The 19076-nt window shown below is 39.9% G+C and overlaps 1 protein-coding gene across 2 annotated transcripts; it reads right to left on the bottom strand.

Moving 5' to 3' along the window:
- Window positions 1–265: 265 nt before the first annotated feature.
- usp12b (ubiquitin specific peptidase 12b) lies at window positions 266–18669 on the bottom strand. Of its 2 annotated transcripts, none has more exons than XM_015014539.1 (10): window positions 18490–18666; window positions 13562–13642; window positions 13218–13301; window positions 12045–12174; window positions 9739–9998; window positions 8453–8529; window positions 8261–8344; window positions 6715–6912; window positions 5415–5493; window positions 266–1910 (listed from the first exon to the last, which is right to left on the bottom strand). In XM_015014539.1, exons 1-10 carry the CDS (start codon window positions 18535–18537, stop codon window positions 1809–1811), a joined length of 1143 nt encoding a protein of 380 aa, XP_014870025.1. In that variant the 5' UTR covers window positions 18538–18666; the 3' UTR covers window positions 266–1808. The 2 variants fall into 2 exon arrangements, with proteins under 2 accessions (XP_014870025.1, XP_014870026.1); XM_015014540.1 differs by lacking the exon at window positions 266–1910 and adding an exon at window positions 4648–4792 and having other exon boundaries at window positions 18490–18669.
- Between the last annotated feature and the right edge of the window lie 407 nt (window positions 18670–19076).

Here is a 19076-nt window from a genome sequence, read left to right as displayed (position 1 = left end):
TCATGAAATGCACAAAAGCATTTTGTGCATTTCATGAACAAAAAACAAGTTAAATAGCCAACTTTGTGTTTTAGTTCAGGGATCGACAATTTGTATTTCATTTGTTATACATTTCAAAACTACATACATTATTATTTTTCTGTAAAATTCACTTTGTTCCATTTTTCTTATTTTGTTGCTAATCCCTTTTAGAGAGAAACGACAGAGCCAATCCCGTGTTAGCTAATTGAAATTTTCAAGCCATGATCAAAAAGGTTCATAATTGTGTTAGGTGAGTTAATGTTAGTTTATGAGTTACATAAACAGTTCTCACAGGTTGTACGTTGATTATAAAAAATATACTTTTGAATTAGGTACAAAACAGTCCCTGCACAGATCAACATCTTTTATTTTAGATAAAGGGGAAAAAAGTTAGCCATCACTCAGCACATGCACAGCTGGGAGCACAAAGTAACATGTGGGGGAGGAGAAGTTCCCTAAAGCATTTTCACCTCTTGGGGAGAAGTTTAAGCCACAGAGATGATAAAATGTTTTTTGTTTTTTAAACACGTTAGGAGTCGAACGGTTCTAAACGCGTCACCACTAAATGAAAAGACAGGGCTGTCTTTAAATCTGCTGCTTTATAGCAGCCTGTGTGGGAATGGGGAATCGTTTCTGATCGCAGAGAGAAAAACCTGTCGCGAAAAGATTCTTCTCAATTAAGCAGCGCTCGATAGGATCGCTAACGGAACGAGGCAGACATTGATAAGATCCTTGTAGTGTATCAGAACTGAGTCTGCTGAGAAATTAAAGTGGATACTTTAGAGGTTTTTTAAAAATGCATTTCTTTCAGACTTGCTCTTCCTTCAGTCTTCTCTCTTCTTTTCTCCATCATGTCATCAAACGTGGCTCCTAATGGCACAACACCACTTCATAACCAACCTTCAAGCCTCATTCAACTACAACAGGACAGCTTTCAAAAGTTGCTACTGTAAGACTCGTTGCTCCTCCTGATGCTTAAAAACCAAGCAAACCTTAAAATAAAATAAAAATACATTGTAAAGAAAGACAATATTAAACCGATAAAAACACTGAAAAGGTGAAGTTATACATACTGCAAATTGAATTTTTGGTCAGTTTACGTCACTTGTTCTTTGAATATTTAAAATAAAATAACTTTTTAGCTCTTTCATCATAAATACGGAGCTGTGCTCATCAGTTTGCGATGTGTTCCCACCCCTCCAATGGCTCCCTTGCGCTAAGATACTGCTTATCAGCCACTGATCATAGAAACGCTGCTTTTTCACGCAGCGCTCGGTCTCCAACCCTACATTATGTCAGAGAGGTCTGAGGTGATTGGCTGGACATCTAACAGTGCTGTCAGATCATGGTCGCTTCACTTCCTGGCCGGTGAACACATGACCTGGCAGTTCCACCGCTGCTGAGGAGGGAAGCTAACATAGCAAGGTATTAATACTCAGAAAGAAGCTGCTGCCTCCTCTGTAGCTGCTAATAAACACACGATCGGTTTGGCGTCGTGGTCTCCGTTCCTGGTGCCACAGTGCAAAGCGAGTGTTAGACAGTGGGGGGTTTCTTGGTATGTTAAGGTGCTTGTTGCAGTGTGGTCTCTGAGGATTTGGAATCCCGGAGGCTGGCATGCAACCAGCACGCGCCTCGAAGCCGTTTCCCCAAGCGGCGCCCTGGGGTCAAAGCTGCTCCCTGCCGCAGGGGGAATAAAGCCCGCATACTCATGTGAGTGAACGGGAGGCAGCCAGCGGCTCGTCTGCCAAGTCCAGACAGTCTGCTGGGGGAATTCACCGCTGGCCGCGTCAGTCTCTGGACTGGTAGAACAGGATGTATCCGGACTCAGAGTTCTTGGAGATGTCGGACGTCAGGCCGTAGAACTCCTCGATCGCCTGCGCGTCGATTTTCTGAAAGGGAAGAGTGCAGGGTCTGAACTGAGACACAGTCGGGACTCTCAGGTTGTTCTCCAGACCTCTGTAACAAATATCTTTAGCATTGCTGGGTCAATATTTATTCAGCTTTCCCTGAAGCGTCTGGAGAGCTTTATAACAAAAATAAATAAAAACATTGTCCAAAGTCCAGGGTTTCTGCAAACCGTTTAAAGTTAAGACCACTATGAATGAAATTCAAGAAGTTAGGTTTATGTGCAAAACAAAACATGCTCATTTCACTTTATTTTTTCTTTTAAACACAACATTATTCTTAGATAAGAGATCATACTTTGAGCTCCTTTCAGAAGGAGCTGATTTAGGATCTCTGTCACTTTAAATCCAAGAAGCTGCTGCTGTCCACGCCCTCCAACTCAAAAATGACCACTAACCATCAGATTGCTCAACAATCCCATCACTAAGACTGATTGAAAATGATAAGTTATATATATGTAGCAATACATTATTATCTGTACGCTGTGTAATTATAGACACACTTGTGTTTTTGTGTGTGATCCGGTGGCCAAGCGATGACATTTCACTGCCAGTTTCACTTACGTGTCTTTCTGCAATGACAATAAAATAAGTCTAAGCGTTAGTAGAGCCTTGGTAACAGGCGGCATGCACACTAACCCTGCGTGCGCTTTTACGAGTTTTTTTTTTGTGTCTTTTTGGGAACACTTCCTGATCGTCTGACTGTGGGAGGGTTTGTTTCCCTATTTGTCATCATAGCTGCATCTGCTGCTCTCTATTCTGGTCCTTTTCTCAGCTGTATTTGTCCTCCATAGCAACATGCAGGTGAAATACCTTACCCACCTATTCAATAGATAAGGACTGGTGCTTGACCACCAGGTTTAAAACCCACTAACCCTCAGATTTCGAAGTTTGTGTCACAACGAACGCTCCTTTCAGATCAGTGCTACGTAGCAGTGCTAACCGTTTCCTGGGTTTTAGCCATGATGGGGGAGCAAAAGTGTGATGGTGTGTTTGGGGTTCTTGGTGGAGCTTCATGATTCTCACACTGCACATGTTGCTCTAAACATTATTTGTACAGAATGCAGGTAGCATCGTAGGGGTTGGCAACAGAAGTGAGCAAAACCGTCAACCGGCAATAAATTTATACTTACTCACGATAGACACACAAAAAAAATCTAGCAAGCTCGGCTAGTGGTACAATAGCAGCTAGTTAGCAGTAACTGAAATGAAGATGTTTGTGTGCGACTCAAACTTCTGACGGTAAAACTACCTGAATATATGATATTAAATTGAAGACCTGTGATTAATGCATTTAAAATTTAAGAAATTTTACTGCATATATGTCCCAAACATTAGAAGATTTCTTCTCAACCTAAAATCTTTGCAAACCCTGTGACATCCATTTTGTTGGTCTGTTAATGTTCTACACTAAAAGCTTCTGGGCTGATTGTGAAAGAAATGCAGCTTCAAATCTTGGAGCACAGAAGAAGTTTCAGTTCCAGGCAGAAACGCCCCAAACGGTGTCAGTTCAGGCTTTCAGGCTCAATTTAGACTCCCCAGTTCCTGCCAGAATTAAACAGAGAGAGGCAAAAAAAGAAGCCCAGCAAATCTCCTCAAAGCATTAAAATGATAAGTTAGTATTTATGTTCTGCGAGTTCAGCAGAATCATCCAGACCAGATGTCTGAGCGGCTGAAAAACCCCGCTATCGTTTTCCAACGCCAGGCCCTCAAAGAGTGCGATCTTCTCTCCACGCTCAACCAGAACGGCGATGCGTCTCAAGCTTTAAATAAAAACGGGTGAATGATGCAGCGAAACGCTTCCTCTGGTTAATTCAGCCAAACTAAACTGAGCACTGAACCGAAGCTCTGCCTCAAAGTGGGATTTTTAGCATTTGCTGTAACTCATTTACATCAGAACAAGAAACAAAGTTAGTGTTAAACCCACTCTTGTGCAAACGGCTGCACTTTAAACTTGTTACTCTGTTCCTCTTTTGTGGCAATTTATAGTTTGTTACTATCTGATTCTCTCTCTTTTTTTTTAAATTCCTGCTCTCGTTACTTAAAAAACACCAGAGGAAAACTTATTCAACTTTCTCTGCTTCCACTGCGTCTCAACGCCAGGTCTGAACAGCCCGCTGTGATCCAAACTGAGTTTATGAAAAGGTCACAAGTTAGGAAAATCTCACAACTCATTCATAAACACCGGGCCGGACGACCGTCCGCCGGGCCGGACGACCGTCCGCCGGGCCGGACCGTCGGACATGTTGGCTGCAGAAATCTGGGAAAAATCCCAGATTTTTAATTTTTGAGTATCGATCAAAACAAACTTCATTATGCCTGAAGGTCTGTCCTGGTTCTGTTCTAGCGCAGATGGTATAAAACAAAACGTTTACTCTCACTTCTTCAAATGGATTCACCCTTAAAAAAAAAATTTAAACCCCCATCAAATATAAAAGTTTGAGAGGCATTTTATATGTTTAATATAAAACTTCACTGTATTTAAGGGATTTTGAGTGACAGACAAAGCAGAGGATAAACTAAAAATGGAAAGAAAATGATGGATGGCTTACAAAGTCTTTTACAAATGGAAAGTTAAACAATTACTTGAAAAATACTTTGCTATATTATTCACCTTATAGTTCAATAAACTACTGGTTTATTAAATAAAATACAGTAGTTAGAACTCGCAGATGCAACAAAAATGTAAAAGGTTTTAATAGAAGAAAATGTTTAGAAACAGTGGCTGAATGAATCTGAACTGGTTTCTGTTTCCATTTAAAAATAAATCTGTCTTCAACACGGATAGAAGTTCAATTTTCAAAAGAGAAATATCCAGGTCGACCTGACCAGCAAAGCTCCTCTGCTGCAGACGACTGACGTTTCCACTGGAAAAAAAGCAGAGCTGGATGTCGACGAAGAAAAAGAGACTGAAGGCAAGAAAACTGGAAAATAAATCCAAGAACTACAGAAAATCCACTTCCTTTTTTCTCCTAGTTTTTAACCGTTTGTAGAAAATCCACCTACCCTTTTATTCCTACCCATTACTCAAAATTAAACATCAACATTTATCAGTCAATGCTTACAACGCAACACAAAACACTGGAGTTATTAATGGTGTTATCTCACCATTAATGAAACAATGTTAATATTAATGTTGTATATTACAGAGGAATGCCTCGGTTTCAGTTTTGATTGGTTTCCTTCAACATCAGTTTTTGCTCTGTTATTTTTAACCTTTTTATACTACTCATTTAGTTTTCTCCTGTTTTAAATGGCGACTCTTGTAAAAATCAGCCAACATTTTATAAAGTCGTCTCAGTTATGGCTGCATGAGAAAGTCTGAAGTGTTTCAAACAAGCAAACTCTGTAAATCTTTGACTAACGACAGAAAAACAAACAAAACACACAATTATTAATGCTCTAAATGTCTTACACAGACCACTGAACTACTAAATAGTCCAACACATTTCAACGTTTTACCACTGAATTAGAAACGTCCGCTCCTACCTCCACGATGTCGTCGTCAAACAGCAGCCAGAAGCCGTGGCTCTTGACGATGGTGATGTAGTGTCCGCGATTGGGACCGCTGCAGCGCAGACACACAGGACAGAAGGTTTACGTCAAACAGATGAAATGTGTGCTTCTGTTTTCAGACGAGAGAGCAAATCAAGTTAAAACTCGAAGACTGACATAAAATCCGTGCTAATCGTGGTTAGCAAGTTGTTACAAACTGCAGCAGGCTAACCTTTGGGTTTACATTAAATCATGAGGCACTGATGTATTTTTCTTACATCGTTTCAAAAAAGTGGCTTAAGAATAAAACATTAAATTCAAATGGACATTTGAATATGGATGACAGCAACTTGGCAACTTTTACCCCCAAAATTGTACTTGTCATCATTGTATTAAAAATTACAATATTTCTTATAAAAAGTATCTTTTGTAAAATAACTTTCAGGTATCACTTTGTACCACATTGACTGGCAACAAGCTGTGACGTAGGAATAGACCAGATTAGTTAATTTCTTTAAAGTCCAAAAAGTTTTTTTTTTTAAATGCTGAAGTAGGCTTCAGACTTGAATCCTCCCATTTACAGTTTTCAGATTCACTCAAATCTAAGCTCAATGGTTTTATGTTGTTTCGACTCTAAAAGTTACTTATAATACAGAAGACTAGGAATTTACTTACGGAAACCCATAAAACACAGTTTCACGGTAATTTTGATCTGTAAAAATGACACTGAAGTTAGCATGTGATTGGTGGCACGTGACCGTAAACTTTCACCATTTAGGAAAATAAAACAATTTCTATAGCATTTGATCATCCAGTTCAACTTTAATCCCAACTGGACCATTTTATATTAACCAGATGTTTATGAAGACATTTGTTTACTGTGAAAACTTTATTTGTAGGACCACAAACAATGGATTTCTCTTATGTTTGCAGTTTGGACCATTAAGTGTCCTGTTAAAAACCACGTTACTTCATGAAGTCAAACTAATTATTAGTCTTTGAAATGGTGCTTTAAGATGGGCAACCTTTACTTAACTTTCAAAAACTGGAAATGCGTAGTTTTCATGATGACATAGTTAAAATCTTCATGAATGGATGAGTCAGAGCAAAACTCCAAGTACGTTTTTGATGAGAAAACAACATTTTAACATGATATAAAGCTAAAAAAAAAAAAAGTTGATTTTACATAATACCCCGCCTTCTAGTCTTCCGTTTGCATATCTGTAATTATCAAACTCTGTCAATCTAGAACTACAGAAGGAAAAATAAAACTCTGATCTAATTTTGGACCTACCTGCCGCAGTGGACGACAACAGCGACCAGGTCGTACATGCGGTCGGGGTTGGTGGCGTCGCCCGACGTGTTGAAGAGGCGGAGCTCCAGCGGAAAGACGACGCGATAGGACAGCTTGGTGTAGCGGTGCAGCTGGTCCATGTACTTAAAGCGCTTGAGGTGGAGGGCGAGGATCATGGGCAGCTTTTTTACCCTCATCCTGACAGAACAACGCAGCAAATGTTTGTGAGTCAATTCATTGAAAAAAAGACTTAGAGTGAAGAGCAGCTGCAGAACAATTCATAGTTTTAGATTTTGTCCTGCTAGAATCGAGTTTCCCTGGAAATAAACATGATAAACCAGCAGAAAGTTGAACATCATTGTGAAACGGGAAAAATTGATAGATGAGGTTTTATAAAACATTTATAAAAATGTTCTTTCAGGAAGAAGTTGTCCTTTCAGTAGGACGACGGCCCAAACATGCAGGCAGACACGTGGAATGGGTCAGATCAAAGCATATTCATGGTAAAATGGTCAATAAAAGTCCATAATTAAACCCAAAAAGGAATTTGTGACCAGACATAAGCATTCTCCTTTTACCAAGAAGAACAGGAAAAACCATGTTACTCTTTATCGGACACTCCTCGTCAGTCTGTCACTAAAACTCCCTACAAAATGGGCTCAAGTTTGTTTGTAACTTGACAAACTTTTGCACATGTTCACAGATGATGATCAGAAAGTTTTGATTCAAAATAAACAAAGCTTGCAAAAAAAAAAAAACCTTCAAGAAAAACTTTAAAAAGCTGTTAGTAGTCAGTTCAAGGCCAAAACTTTCAGAAAATCACTTAGAACAACCAAGGCAATTCCAGAATAACCAGAATAATGCAGCATGTTTTCACTGTTTTCCTTCCTCCTCATTCAGACGCAGCTCTGCTGTTCTTTCTCCTTCACGTTAATGCGAGGTTCAGCCTCTGCTGATAGCCCTTTACGTCCTTAATGGATGTTACTTGGTGCACTTAGCTGACTCTCCGGTACAGAAATACATGCAGCAGCACTTGAGAAGACGCGCTTAACGGTTTCCAACCGCAGAAAGCTAAAAACGCGGCAGCGCTGTTAATGCAAGGGAAGTCTGGGGGGGGTTAAGAGACGTCCAACAGGCATCTGGCCAGAGATACGCCCGCAAAACCGATTCTCAGAATGTAACAGGAAGGCCCTGACAGGCTGCCATGGTGACGTCAGATGTGGTTTCAGGGTTGATCTCTAATGGAACAAAACCTACCAGAGTTTGTTTACTGTTAGTAAAAAAAAAACACTCAAAGTTTTTTGGGCGCTCAAAGGAATCATATGATGTTTTTTTATTCTCAGCGTTTGTATCACACAAAAGACGTTACGTGTGTTATTACATTAAAGCTACAGGGACGATTCAAGACGATGATCGTGGGTCTAATTGCTCTACAAAAATTAGGTGTATTCCACCACATCAGAAAAGAACGCCGCTGGATTTATTTGCGTGTTTTCTGCTGTACGAATGTGAAAGAGACGTGAATAGAAAAGGTGATGTCACCTACCGTTTCTGAGCTTCCTGTTTGCTGCGACATTGCTCACAGTAATATTTATACTCGCTGCATAACGTCTCTGTGTTGCTGAAGCCCCTGTTGAGCACAAAAAGGAGAACTTGTCCATAAAACTTCACTAAGAGCCAACATTGTTTTGTTGGGTTTGATGAAATAAAAAAAAGAAAAGAGAGAAAGCAGGACAACCTGAGACAGTGTGTGATCGAAGTGTTCTGCTCCACGTCCACTGACAGATCCAGGAAGTCCTCGTCCTTACTGCTCACCTGCAGCAACCAAAAACAGGTCAACTGCTGACCAACAACGGCGGCGCTAATCAGTCCCTCCAGGTCGTTGCAAGGTTGTTGTTTTTTTTATTGCTGCGGCCTAAAATTGTTGATTTTGTGGCACGTTTTTTTTTTTTAAAGTTGCAATATTTTTGCTTTCCTTTTGCCATAACATGATTTTACAAAAACGTTGAAGTTGCTGCACATAACCTTCCCCTGTTTCTCTCTGTCTTTCTATTGTGGCAATAAAGATTTCTCTTGAATAAGTGGAAGCAACAGTGAGAAGAACTATTTCTTTAAAGAGAACTGGGTTAATTCCTGGTATTAACTAACTAGGAAGCAATGTAAAATAAGCAACATTGATATTCTTGTTACCAAGCTTAATATGATATATGGATCAACTAGTCAACGTCTGGCCAACATTATCTGCATGCAGCACAGGGACTCGACTCAAGTTGGAAGAAAACTGCAAAGCTTTTTGTCTTTTGGCTCTGGCTAATTGCTGGATATGACAGAGACCAGCAGCAGTGTAACCGGTGGCAGCATGTGAATGGTGCATTTAAAGATAGTTTTTAAAAAAAAATCAGGTTTCTACATTGTACCTGCGAGCAAATGGTATCGCTTAGCAACACTTTCAACTTGAACACGACGTTAAGTTGGACGGAGGTGAAAGGGATTGTTCATAATTCAGTCGAGTTGCATTGGTCAGGAAAGAAGGAACAACAGATTTGTCGAAAAGTTGCAATCAATGGTGAAAACTGCAAGTCCATGCCAAATAAGCCTGTCGCAATAAAGCTGTTAACCTGTTAATAGATTTAACTTAAAGTTCAATAACCTGTATTTGCATGATTTATCGTTTTTCTCCAATCTGGTGCGCTGGTTTCAACCGGACCTTTTTTTTTTTTTTAAACAATTTTGTTTACAGACAAAATTGTAATTAATTTTATTTGTTGTTTCTGATATTTTATTTATTTATTTAAAATGTCTTCCAGTTCCAGCATTAAAGAGAATGTGCTTTTGCATTATTGTGCCATTTCCATTATATAGCCTAAAATGGCCTCAAAACAACAATATTATCGTTTATCGCAATAAGCTGTGGGACGATTTATCGTCCAGCAGAATTTCTTACGACAGGCCATCAAACGAGGAGTGAACTTGTGTTAATCGCAACTTCCTGCAGGGACCGGCTGACGTGAAAACCCAGCTCACAGCTTCGCAGTTGAGGCAGCGCGTCTCGTTTGTCAGCGTTCCCTGGAAGATCTCGTGGACCCACGTCTGCTGCGTCTCCTTCCCGCTGTCGCCTTCGCCCCCGCCGCCCCCTCCGTCACCACATCCGCTCCCATTCTGCACCAGTTTTCCGTTGTGCTGTCGCTCCTGGCTCTTCTCCTCCTGGAGGAGGTCTGCGATAGTGTTGAGGAGGTAGTTGAGGAATTCGTGGGCATCCTGCTGCATGTAGTTGTCAAACAACTCTGGGGAGGAGAGATGCGGACACGTCAAGGAGAAAGATAAACACTCGATCGTGTTACGACCACAGATTTATGTGAGCGACCGGGCCGGTCGACAGGAAGCCTGGTTATAGTTGACATGGGAACAGATGGAGCTAAATACAGGGAAATTCATGTTCACCTTCCAGCGAGACACTGATCTTAAACAGCCAGAGCCGTTCTGTGGTGGAATGGTTTACATCAGTGTTTCTCTAATGCTTTCTGTCATGCAGCTTAAGTTGTACAACTTAAATGTTGTAAGTCTGGGAACAATTTTCAAGTTCAGTTTTCTAACTCAATAAGTAACATTTAATCAAGACTGCTCAGTCTGTGTGGTTCTCAAAAGAGAAAAAGTGCAACTGAGTCACTAGGATGTAAAACTTTTTAAACTGTAAGCATGGGTTACTTAGCTTCTTTGGTTTGTTCTTTTTCAAAAAGTATATAGCTTTTTAACACTTTTGGTGCAACATTTACAACAATATTGGTAATATTTCAGCTTGTCAGAAGATATGAAATGATGATAGACGGAGTATAAGAGCCAGACTAAGGTTTTAAATTGTAATTTTATGAGAACCGTACACCAAACTACGGTAAAATGAGGAATGCTGGACGCGGCGGCGGTTCATCTATGTGGGCCTCAGTCCTCTATGCGGCCATGACAGGTTCGAGTCTCATTCTGTTGACCTTTGCCCCTCTCTCACAAGCTACTTTCCTGTCATTTCACTTTCAAATAAAGGCCAGCAGAGCCCAAAAATGTTCTTCTTGTGAGATTATAATTAATTTTACAAGGAAATAAGCTTTTAACATATCAAATTATTATCAGCCGCAGGGCTGAATCGATTGTTAAACGAGTGTCCATTTCAAAGAACGAATCACGGACTTTATGAGGTGTCGATAACTCTAATGAACCCTTTTTTTAATTAAAGCGAGTTTTTCCTCGTAATTTTACGACTTTCTTCCATCAGTATTGAGTCTTTATTCTTCTAATACTATAACTACTAGCTTGGTCACAAAACGCTGTCATATTTGGTTTACTAACCTCAGCCGCCATTATTCTTTTCACTGTCACAAACGACGGAGTGAGTCATTTGAACATTACTGCCCCCTAGTGACCGGAGGCTTGATTATCAGTCAAGCAAGACTAAAAACAAGAATGAAGTCCCTTCTGCTTCTTAGCCCCACTATTTCAGACGTACTGGTTTAGATAAAAGATATTCTTGTGTTAGAAATTATCATTTGGTAGTTTGGGGTGCTTCACTACACTTCCCACTGAGCTTTGAACTACTTCAGTCTCTAGGTATACACCGTTGGTCGACACAAACCAAAACAACATGCAGATGTGATTCCTGTGAAATCTGGTTCTACTGGACCAGAATACAAATACATGCCAAACTCCTCTGATTTTTATTTGTAAACTTTTTTCAAAACCCGTGTAAGTCCTGTTGTTTTCCACCTTACACTTATGCACTACTTTGTGGCGGTCTTGTCACAGAAAATCCCCATGTATTTTTTTCTTTTTCCACTTCACATAAAATCCCAATTATGTCCATTACAGTCTGTGTTTGTAATGTGGACAAAGCGTTGGATAAGTTCAAGACGTATGACTACTTTTGTAGGGAAAAAGAAACCTTTAAAGCAAAGTAAAGTTTCAGAGACAAGTGACATCTGTGTGCCATTCTTTTGATTTGCTTCCTGCTCTGTGATTTCACCGACAATATGACTGCCTCAGCTGTGTGATTAACTTCTCAGCTGATATCCATCGTCCCCATCTTCTTCCGCTTTTCCAAGGCCGCTGCTTGCATCAGTACTCTCAGCTGTGCTGCACCACCATGAAAGGAAGTTTGTTTCAATGACTCAATGTCTTTGTTCTGAAGACTTGGTGCTAAATGCTTCCCAGTGAGATTACAGGATGCTTCGCGCTCTGACATCAGTGGCAGCTGCACATTCTTCCAAAGCCGTTCCATGAATATTCTATGAGATTATTCTGCATCTTGATATAAGCCTGCCTTCCCACCCCCCGTCGATGCCTACCGTTTTCCTTCCTTAGCCGAGAGATGAATTTCTTGGGAGGGATGACTCCGACTTTTTTCTTCTGGGTGGCGATGCTGTTGAAGAGGTCGGCCAGGCAGGTGAGGAGGGACTCCTTCCTCCGAGGCTGCACCTGAGATCAACGGCACGAGTCACAAAGGCTTCCATAACCTCCAATTATGTCTTTAACAACAAGCTGACATGTGTTTTAACGTGGGTTACAGTTTTGCAGTCATCTGGTTTTAAGGCAAGTTGCACCTTAAAAAGTCTTGGTCAGTTTTGAACCCAATCGTTTCATTTCTACCTTCTTTCATTTCCTGTCAAACATTTTCATACTCGCGTCAGAGAAATAAATTGTATCTGGAAGGCATTTCACATTAATTTATAATTTAAAGGGACAGTATTACGTATGTTCCATTTTTTAGCGTGATGAAGTAACTATGTTACCTTCAGATGAACTCAAATTCGAGGAATTTGGGTTTGTAATTTAATGCCTTGAAATTGGGCCTCTGTCTCTTTGAGAAGCTCCTGCTCTTTCTGAAACTCCGCCTACAGGAAGTCAACACATCGCTCCTCTACTAACCCTTTAAGAACATTTTTAAGTAGCTAGTATAACGAGGTCAGCAGCTGCTAGGTTCCACCAGGTGTATGCTAATTGCTGCTGGCTAGTCTGAAGGAGCTGGGGAGGCCCTAGGTCCATCCAGGTCCTTTTGCACAGCTGAAAGGTTGCCATGGAGATAAAAGGTTTTCTCAGACATGCATGAAGGAATCAAGGCAACACTCCAGGTGTATTTTTGATGAGGGAATAACATTACAGCATGATGTAGAGCTCAAAAAAGTCAATTTTACAAAATAATACCACTTTTAAAAAATCTAACACAAGAACTGTGTTATTTTGACTGGGAAAGCGCTTCATTCCTCAAGCACTTTACCTCAAATAATGAAATAGGAACAAACGCGTCTCGTCCAAGTATACCTTTCTGCAGCTCATCAGCTGCATAGTTTCTGTATCTGCTGTTGTTATTTTGACCCCTATTTTTGCGCCCCATTTCCAGAAACTCGTCATAAAGCCTCCTGATATCAGTATTTTTTGGCCGCCCGCTGACAGCTTTGAGGTCAGCATCTGAATCAAATCCATGTGGCCACCGGTGTGCGAGTTCTGTTTTCAACACTCACCTTGTACGCCAGCACCTTCTCCCTGAACGGTCGGCAGAAATACAGAGCCTGCAGCACCGAGTTGCAGTAGCAGGTGTTGCCAAACTAGATGAGAGGAAAAAGAACAGGGAGGCGGATGAGATTCTTTAGAGTGCGTATGCTTTATTAGCATCCATTTAACACAAATGAAGTACAGCCATCTAGGTTTGCTTTTATATATATATATATATATATATATATATATATATATATATATATATATGTGAATGTATGCATGTATGTATCAGAGCAGGCACGTCATTAGCTAGTAGTAATATAGAACAAAAACAGAAGCCTAGAATACGTAAGTATTCAGAAATACTTACGTTGACCAATCCAAAGTAGTGTTCATTAACAGGAAACTGTTCCGGTCCAATCTCCTTTTCCAAGGCAGAGGCATTGGCGCCCTGAAGAAGTCGGGAGGAGAAAACAGCAGAATTAATGTTTTACTTAAACGTTTCTTATCACAGCAAGAAAAAAAATGAGTAACCACAGACAGGACTAGATTTTCCATTCCTTACAGTTTCCTAGTCTTTTATTTGTTCCTGTTTTCCTACTGCCCTGCAGCAATCAGCACTTTTTTAAAACAGCTAATAAAACTCAATTTAGATGGTTTGCAAACTACAAAACGACACATCATGGTCCGTTTTTAAATTCGGTTGACTTTTTTGAAACTATGGCCCAATAATTCGGGTCTATGTTGGTAACCGATACTAAAACTGCCATTACAATAGATATTATATTCATTTCAGTCCTCTTTTATCAACCTGGGAAATACGACCACTGAACCACTGTTTAACCTCTTCAGTTAAACAAACGCATGACCAGAAACGTAAGCAACAGCAACATGACTTTAAACATCGGTTGTTAATATTGGCTTAGGTTTACTTATTTCGATACATTGAAAAATGACTAAAATCAGTCGATATCGATGTCAATACCGATATATTGTGTAACCATAGTGCTAAAATCATAAAAAGGTCTTCAACAATCATTTACAGTCAAAATATTTATAAAAACTAGGGGTGGCGAAATGGTATTAAAGTTTTATCACGATACTTTGTGTTTGCCTGACACAGAAATCAAAAACTGCCCTTGAAAAACATTTGGTGTGATTTATATCGCTAAACTGCTCACAGAAACTGCATTTCCTAATATTTTCAGATTTATTGATACTCTAATTGATAAAAGATAGCAAAATGATCTATCCTGACAATACAGAGAGTTTTGGGCAATTTAAAGCATTAATAATTGGAATTTATCATGACAACCATTAAACAAAATTCTGATCACAATAACAATTTTATCACAATACGTGATACGATAAATGCCCATCCTCAATGAAACCTATCTGGTCTGTTTGACAGGGTCAAAGCACTTTCAAGTCCCAATACAGATGTTTTCTTCAGCACTGTGAGATCATCTGATACTTTCCTCCTAAAATGACCGCAAGAGAGTCAGTCATCCAAGTGAAACCCTGTCAGTTAACACCAGGAGGAAATAAAAAACCACAACCTACCAACCAGAATGTTGCAGGTCCACTTAATTGGAAAACTGTGTAACCATGAGGTGATGTGAGTAAGATACAGCATTTACTTGTTTTCAATTGGTGAATATATATGTGCGGGAATTAAATAGAAAGTTGAATCCGTTTCCAAACTTGTCAGATGTCCCTCATCGGCCATCTTTACTAACGCCAGTAGCCTGACCTGTGAGCCTCTTGTGATGTCATCAACCCAAAAATACACACAAAGCAGGATTTGCAGCCTTTTTTTATCCTTCAGCCCACTTTTAAAGATTCTGTATTTGGTGGAATCCAGTTGTAAAAATCCCTTCCTCACGATCAAGTTATTTTTTTTTTTATTATTGTGTTGGTGATGAGATGGACCGCCGAGTGTCATAATTCCCCAAAACGCTTTTAGAAGTATCAGAACAACCTCACGTTAGCATCTTGATGAAGTCAATTTGTTGCTACAAGAACAACACAAAATGTGACTTTACAGAGAAAGCAAGTAAATAAATAAAACTTCATGATCATTTCTAGGGTTTCCTCTAAATGTAACTGATCGTGACGCACCGCTACAGCTAAATAAAAGCCACCACAACTTCAAAATGAAATGCTACCACGATATGGTTGCATGTTTCACATATGAAATATAGCTAAACATATAGCTTACGTCTATGCACTTATACCAACCATAATCAGAGTTTGGAATCAATTTAAACAGCATGAAGCGTTAAAATTTATATTATTTGTTTAAAAAATAGAGAGATGTCAGCTGCTGGAAGCTGGCCACTGTGCGCTGCGCTACTTTCAGGAGTGAAGAAAAACTAGAGGACAGTCTGAGGCAGAGGAAGAGAAAAGGTGTTTTTAGTTCAACCTGTGAATGTTAATGTAGCCAATTAATACAGCTTGGCCTTAATGCACAATCATTCAGACATATCTTACAATATAGAACAAAAACAGAAACCTAAATGCTTTACAAAACGCTCTTTCAGGCATATTTTGGTGGGAGCAGAGACACAGAAACAAAGGACAATGATGACAGCAGTAGTGATGATGATGCAGCTTCTCCCCTCAGGGGGTCGCTGGATAAACTGCAGCGGCGGAGCTCAGCGCCACATTGCAGTCCATGTAAAGTCAACAAGAGGCTAACAATGGGTTGCTGTCTGGGCTGAGGTTATTTATCCAACAAACACTGCCTCAGAACAGCCGAGAGGTTGTAAACAACAAGACACAGCAAACTAACTCTCTGATGTTTGAAAGGCAGAGGAGACAAAAAAAAGGGTGAAAAAAAGGAGCTGAAAACACACAAAGACATTAATTATTAACACTGTCATTGCCGGTTTAAAGTGACAGCTTGGAACCGAGTGTTAGAAATGAAAGTGAATAGAAGAATTATTCATAAGACAAATGCATTAAACGGAAGTTAAATGAAAGCGCGGCAGTGTTGACTTAAAACTATGAAGTAAACATCTTTACTCTATTAATATGCTATCTCAAGTTGTTCAGCTGAGTTTCAGACTATCTTAGGCGTGAGAAAGAGTCTAACATTCGACCGCTGGATGGTTCTCGTGGTGAGAGTTTTTCTTTTTTTTCTTTTTCCTTTCTTTTTATTTTTTTCAAACCAACAGCGAGACGGAAATTTCAAGCTGCCTTGGACTTATAAATAACTGTTCCCTACCCCAACCTGTTCCTGCACACTGCTGGACAGGTGGCTGAAAAAAAGCTTTGTTCTCACTTAAAGCAAAAAAAAAAATCCAGCTTTAACGAAAGCTTCAATACCATGACTAAATTTAAAGTTTTTTTTTATTCTATATTCTTTCTTAACTTTATGTACAATCAAAAAAAAAGATGAATAATTCTTCAAAAACTAGCAATAATCAATTTGCTCTTTCATTTTAGCAGCATTAGGGATACATGTTGATGTTGAAAGAACAATGAAAGAACAAACAAAAAGGGATTTTTACTCAAGAACATCATCTGGTGAAGACCTTCAATCTACAGCAGCAGCATTTTGCATTCCCTAAACGTGTGAAGAAAAAAAAAGTTAACTCAGCTCCACTTCCTGTTTTACCAGCCAATAGATATAAACTTAAGCATTAAATATGACAGAACTTACCCTCTAAACCAAACTCTTCTTTGAGCTCAGTATTAAACCTGTTCTCACGGTTCTGTTCTTGATAGAGGAACACAAACACACCAAAGCTCATATTGGGAAGTTAATTAGTCAGGCGATCTGTTTAAATAGCCAGCCTGCAGTCAGCAGCTTAACACAGCTCCCACACTTTAGCTTGGCACTTGTAGTTTTACAAACAGCAGAAGTTTAGCAGATAATACTTTTTTTCCCTGCCGCTTAAAAGAAAGACAAATGACGCTGTTTGTGCTAAAACAAGCATCTGTAGGCTTGAGCAGATAGCCTGACTAATTCAGTTTAATTTATTTGTCCCTGAGGGGCGATTTGAAAGCACATGAATACTACAAATAGACTCAAAAGTGACAGCTCAGTCAAAATCATTCAGAAGAAAGCTGCTAATTAACTATTTGACCTGCTAACAACAGACTGTTATAGCTTTATTACTCAACTAATGCCTAGCAGGGACTTAGCACAGCTACTGTGTCCAAAGAAAACAATGGGTAGATAACATTGCTATATCATAAATCATGTTGCATTGTTTTAATATCAGTAGCATAATAGTTGGCTTTTAACTTTAAATAGAAATAATTAATCAAGTTATACATTTTTTGACATTTTTTTTGTGTTATTCCATGAGATCATGAAATCAGTGTTAGCATATCCAGAAATATCACACCACGAGTGTACATACAACAGAAAATACTCCCAAACAGTTGAATATGTTCATTTTGTAGGTTTGGCTGGGGGAAAAAAATGTAGCAGACTGTTTTTCAGCCAGCTCACTGGCAGTGTGCAGTGTGCAGCAACAGGTACGTATTAAAGCACAGAAATGCTACAACGAAAGTTTGGTGTTTTTCCACGGCACCCGTTTCAGGGTATTTCAACGGGAGCTTTTGATTTTAATAAACATGATTCCGTGGAGAATGTGCGTGTCTTTGAGGAATGCGTTGCCTGCCATCCTGACAGCAGAACCTCCACAGGGTCTTAGAAAACGTGTTAACAATTGTTTCCTTTTAATTTCACCGAATAAAGCTCCCTGTTGCTTTTATTAAACTATTAGGGTTTTTACTGAGTCATTCAGGTTCTATCCTCTATTTCACCCTCTTAAGCTCAAAGCAGCATCAGCTGCCTTGAGGTGTTTACATCCTCTGCAGCGCAGTTCTTCGCTGGTTTCTGTTATATTTCTGCTATTTGAGGGAAAGTACAGACGTGTAGGCAGGAACTGTAAGTTTCATTTATATATATATATGACAGCAACTTCAGCCCAAAATAGAACTCCAAATGGCTAGCAGGCTAAGCTAGCTGTTTCCCGACCATTTAGTCAGTCCAACTAACCACAACCAAGATGAAGCTGCTTACTAACTGTCACACACAGCCGGTGTGAGCACAACACGATCCCGTTAACTCTCCAAACAGCAGCGTGTTCGGGCCCGGAAAGCTGCCCTGGCCCGAACAACTTTCTGGGGACGCTGTGTGTTTTTATCATGTTGTTCTGTGAGGCTAACAAACAGGCTAGCAGCAGCAGGACAGCTAACCGTAAGCATGAGACCAGTCAGGGTTCAGCAGACCCGGGCAGCGAACGGTACCGGCCTAACCACCCGCTTTGCCCTCCTTACCATCGTACAAATCGAGGCGATCTTTCGGACTGTCATCAGTATTTCCATCCGTGCGCCGCCATGTTGGACCGAACCCCGATGTTAAAATAATCAGACCCGCTGCGGCTGCAGAGTTCCGGGAGGGCGAGTCGAACCTGCCTGCTGCCCCTATCGGTACTGTCAAAGTGAAGCAGAAGGGAACGACAGTGAGAGCTTCCGGTATGACCTTTCAGAATAATTTAAAACATTACAACAAAACAAAAAGGCAAATTTTGGGGGCTAAACACGTTCCAAATTTCATCAAACTTTACAGAAAATGGTCTGAAATCCAATAATTTTAATGGAATTAAGTGGGCGTGGCCAAACTGCTCCACAGCGCCCTCTGACGTGAGATAGGTCAAGTCGTACATAATAGAGATGTGAAACCCAAATAGTGAGAAATTGTTACCAAGCGGTGAAACGCTGATGCTAAATAGTGACATGCTGTTGCCAAAAATATTGTTGATAATTTGATGCTTTTGTTGAACCGTGTATATAGGATAAAAGTATGCCCCATTTTTTACTGGCGTTATTGTCCATTATTTTGGTTTTGTTGCAGATTATTGAGA

Source organism: Poecilia latipinna, unplaced genomic scaffold, assembly GCF_001443285.1.
Source record: "Poecilia latipinna isolate Pla-1442-1.1 unplaced genomic scaffold, P_latipinna-1.0 Scaffold1826, whole genome shotgun sequence".
Lineage (NCBI taxonomy): Eukaryota > Metazoa > Chordata > Actinopteri > Cyprinodontiformes > Poeciliidae > Poecilia > Poecilia latipinna.
This window is presented reverse-complemented; position numbering and strand designations above follow the sequence as displayed.

Excerpts from the sequence above, each read along its gene's own strand:
- usp12b (XM_015014539.1), bottom strand. The coding sequence starts at position 18,537 with ATGGAAATACTGATGACAGTCCGAAAGATCGCCTCGATTTGTACGATG. Across the intron at positions 13,643-18,489 it reads TCGCCTCGATTTGTACGATG|GGCGCCAATGCCTCTGCCTT; the intron begins GTAAGGAGGGCA and ends CGACTTCTTCAG. Across the intron at positions 1,911-5,414 it reads TTGACGACGACATCGTGGAG|AAAATCGACGCGCAGGCGAT; the intron begins GTAGGAGCGGAC and ends CTTCCCTTTCAG.